The sequence below is a fragment of the Dasypus novemcinctus genome, chromosome 22 (assembly GCF_030445035.2).
Source record: "Dasypus novemcinctus isolate mDasNov1 chromosome 22, mDasNov1.1.hap2, whole genome shotgun sequence".
In the NCBI taxonomy this organism is placed as follows: domain Eukaryota; kingdom Metazoa; phylum Chordata; class Mammalia; order Cingulata; family Dasypodidae; genus Dasypus; species Dasypus novemcinctus.
The window spans coordinates 4,862,653-4,867,046 of NC_080694.1; the positions used below are offsets into that span (position 1 = coordinate 4,862,653).

Sequence of the window (4,394 nt, forward strand, 5' to 3'; positions counted from 1 at the left end):
TGTGGGGTCTGTGGTGAGATCCCCTTCCTTGTTTCTTATTTTATATACTTGCATTTCTCTTTGTTTTAGTCTAGCTAAAGGTTGGTCAATTTTATTAAACTGTCTGAAGAACCAGCTTTTGGTTTTTGTTTATTTTTTCTCGTGCTTTCTGGTTTTCAACTTCACTTAACTCTTCTGTAATATTTTACATTTTCTTCTTTCTATTTCCTTTTGGTGTTAATTTGTTTTTCTTTTCCTAATTCCTCCAGTTGTGCAGTTAGGTCTTTGATTTTAGCACTTTCTTCTTTTTTAATATAGGAATTTATGGCTAGAATTTCCCTCTCAGTAAAGCTTTTTTTTGCATCCCACAAGTTTTATGTTGTTCTGTCATTTTCATTAGTTTCAAGGTATTTATTGATTTCTATTGCAATTACCTTCTTGAGCCACTGATTATCTAAGAGTATGTTGTTTAACTTCCATATCTTTGTGCCTAATCACTCCTCTGCCCTTTCCTGATTTTCAACTTCATTCCATTGTTGTAAGAGACATTACTTTGTATAATTTCAAAGTTTCTGAATTCATTTAGAGTTATTCTGTGGCCTAGCATGTGGTCTATCCTGGAGAATGTTCTTTGTGCCCTCAAAAAGAATGTATATTTTGCTAAATTTTGTTGTAATGATCTTTATAGACTATTAGGGTACAGCTCCTCTAATGTATTATTAAAAGTTTTTGTTTCTTTATTGGTTCTTTGGCAACATGCTCTGTCTAATGGTGATAATGGTGTATTAAAGCTCCCCATTACAATTCTAGAGGATTCCATTTCTCCACTTAGTTGTTGTTTGTTTGTTTTTTCATGTTTGCCTCATGTATTTTGAGGCACCCTGATTAGCATAAATGTTTATGATTCTTCTTTCTTCTTGACAGATTTTTTAAGTATAGTTTATCTGATATTAGTATAGCTACACCTGACCTTTTTTGTTTATTATTTGCATTTAAAACTATTTTCCAACCATTCAATTTCTGCCTTCTTGCATCACTGGGTCTAAGGTGATTATCTCATTGACAGCACATAGTTGGGTCATATTTCCTTATCCACCCTGACAATTTATGTCTCTTGATTGGAGAATTTAATCCATTAACAATGATATTACTGTCAAGGAATTACTTACCTGAGCCATATCTTCTTGTGGTTTTAATTTCTCTATTATCTTTTTAGTTATTCTTACACTCTCCTCCAAGTCTTCCTCTCCTGTTTTTTTGTGCTTTTTTTGCCCTTTCAATCTGCAGAACTTGTTTAGTATTTCTTAAGGACAGGTTTCTTATTGACAAACTCTATTAATTTCTGTTTATCTGTGAATATTTTGAGCTCTCCCTCATTTTTGAATGCCAACTTTGCTGGATAGAGAATGCTGAGCTGAAAGTTGTTTTGTGTGTGTTACCAGGCCTGGGGATTGGACCCCAGACCTACTAAGTGTGAAGCCATTGTTCCACCACTGAGTTATAATAGCTCCCCTCTATCGAATCTTTAGTCTCATGCATTGTGTGTTTCAGTTCCATAGCACTGTTTTTTCTCTATCCTACATTTCAAATTTTTCTTTGTGTTCACCTACTGTCTTCTTAATGTCTCTTTTTTCTTTATACATGTTTTCCTTCAACTCCATGATTTTATTTAGAAGATGTGGATGAACCTCTTTGATTAGCCTATTCAATTCCTGATTATCATCTGGAGCTCTGATTTGTTCTTTTGCCTGAGTCATATCTTCCTTTTACTTGGTAAGGCTTGTAATTTTTTGCTGATGTCTAGCCATCTGATTGCAAGGCTGGGTTTACTCTGATATTGAGTTTCTCATTCTTGCCTAGGGATTTACTGACAACTAGCTGTGTGATATCACACTTATTTCACTCTTGGTTAAACTTGTCAAATGTTTAGAATTACCCCCTGTTTAACTGTTCAAGATAGGGTTAAGGACCCAGTAATGGGTTGCAGGCCAGTTCCCAGTTCCTCAAGTACCTTGAGGAGGGTGTCAGTAAAGACACCTGCTTGCCTCTTTTTGTTCAGTAAAGACAACTGCTTGCCTTTTTTGTTCTTTAAAGCTGCATAAATTTATTTTGGACAAGATATATTTAAGACATTTGTTTAAAAACAGAACTCATACAGTAATTTTAAAACACTGCCAGTAAGAGAACAGATTCTTGAGAAAAAAACTGACACCAGTTCTTAGGTGGTGCTGAGTTCATGGGTATAAAATAAATTGCTGGAAAAATTGATTCTCAGTTATTTTTCTGCAAAATTTGTTGCTTTCTTTGAAAGCAATATTTCCAATAGATGTGTACACATAACATTAAATAATTCCATTATAGATCATTTGATAAAAATAACTTTTAAACGTAGTATGTATAGAAAACTGGTGGTCAATCATAGTACATGGTATATCTTAACATAATAATGCTTTAAAAATACAACATCATTTTTCTAACATGTAATACATATGTAATGGAAGGTCCTCTACATCATAATATGTATATTTATATAAAACTACTTATGCATATACAATCATGAAATTCAGTCCAGGAATTTTATGTATACATGATTTATCTACTTTCCAAGTTTTTTTATATTAGATAAAATTTGATAATTTTTATGTGTAGAAGTAGAAGGAGAAGAAGTGAAGTTTTTGACAAGATAAAAATATAAGACATGATTTAATTTCACTAAAGAAAATACTTTGATCCAGCAGAATTCATCTTATTACAACCAAGGAGAAATCTATTCCATCTGTCAAATATCAGATTAAAAAATCAAATCAGAGTCATCATTCATACTGAGAAAGAAATATTAAATATCTCAAAACTATATTACACTTTCTATTACTTCATATCGTTACTGAGTTTCTATAGGCACTTACTCAGAGATGCCTTGATTTCCTTGTTCCTCAGGCTATAAATAATGGGGTTCAGAGTAGGAGGCAAGACTGAATACAACACAGACAGCAGTAAGTCCAGGAGAGTGGGGGACTCTGGCACTGGCTTCAGATAGGCAATTGCTCCTGTCAGGAGAAATGTGGTCACAACTATAAGATGGGGCAGGCATGTGGAGAAAGCTTTTGACCGGCCTGGCACAGATGGGATGCTTAGTACTGTATTGAAAATATAAACATATGAGAAAACAATGGCAAGTAAACAAGAAAAACCATAAAATATTCCAATTGCTACACTAACATCAATAGTAATGTGTGTCTTAGAACAAGAAATCTTTAATAATGAAGGGACATCACAGAAAAACTGAGGAACATTTCTGGAGCCACAGAAAGATAAAGAAAATGTGCCAGATGAGTATAAGCTACCAAAGAATCCTCCAAAGCACCAGGAGGCAGCTGCCATCCTCACACAGACTCCCCTGCTCATCATGATGCCATAGTGCAGTGGGTGGCAGATGGCCACATAACGGTCATAGGACATGGCTGTGAGGATGAACACTTCTGACCCGGCAAAGAAAATCACCAAGAAGACCTGAAAGAAACAACCCAGGAAAGAAATGGTGCTTCTGTTGGAAAGAGAGTTGAGAATGGATTTGGGGACTATAACAGAAATGAGACAAAGATCAAAGAGAGACAAGTTCTTTAAGAAAAAATACATGGGTGTGTGAAGGCACTGGTCCAGAGTTACAAGGACAACAATGAGAATATTGCCCATGAGAGTGGCCAAGTAAATCAACAAAAACAGAAAGGCATGCAGGACCTGGAGCTTCCTAATGCCAGAAAATTCCATGAGGAAGAATCCATTCACCACTGTATGGTTGATCATGTCCTTGGCTCTATTGCTGCTTCTGTGGGAAAAGGAATTTAGTAACATTTATTTATTTGAGAACTCTTCCCATAACATACTTTTCAGAAAATACACACTGTCAGTTTGTAGTGCCTGAGGACTGGCTTTTGAGTGAGAACAAATAAAGTACATGTGGTCTCTTTCAATGAGAAATAACGGAGATATTACCTCACTTCAGGAGTCACCATATTGTCAAATAAAAATAAATCTGTGGACTATATTTAACAATAATACTGTAACATTCTTGCATTAATGCCAAAGATATACTGTGCTAACAATAGGGGAAGTGGAAAAGATACACCAAATATATGCTATAAACCAGAGTTAGTGGTAATAATCTCATGATATTATCTCATAATCCATAACAAATATTCCACAACAGTGTAGTTTGTTGATGAAGGGATGTTGTATGTGAATTGCACACATATGTATAATAGTTTTGGAAGTTCACACCCATTCTAACAAAAATATATATTTTTAAAATATGGGCTTGGTAAGAAAAGACTATCCAAAAGAGCTGCAAGCATCTAAAGAATTGGGCAAAAAGATTTCCTTTTATAAAAAGGAACAAACAAGACTAGAGAGAACCT

At 34.7% G+C, this 4,394-nt stretch overlaps 1 protein-coding gene across 1 annotated transcript; it reads right to left on the reverse strand.

Moving 5' to 3' along the window:
- Nucleotides 1-2,871: 2,871 nt before the first annotated feature.
- Nucleotides 2,872-3,783, reverse strand: LOC111766281 (olfactory receptor 14A2-like). Its single transcript, XM_023591377.1, has one exon. It carries the CDS (start codon nt 3,781-3,783, stop codon nt 2,872-2,874), a length of 912 nt encoding a protein of 303 aa, XP_023447145.1.
- Nucleotides 3,784-4,394: the final 611 nt, after the last annotated feature.

Excerpts from the sequence above, each read along its gene's own strand:
- LOC111766281 (XM_023591377.1), bottom strand. The coding sequence starts at position 3,783 with ATGATCAACCATACAGTGGTGAATGGATTCTTCCTCATGGAATTTTCT.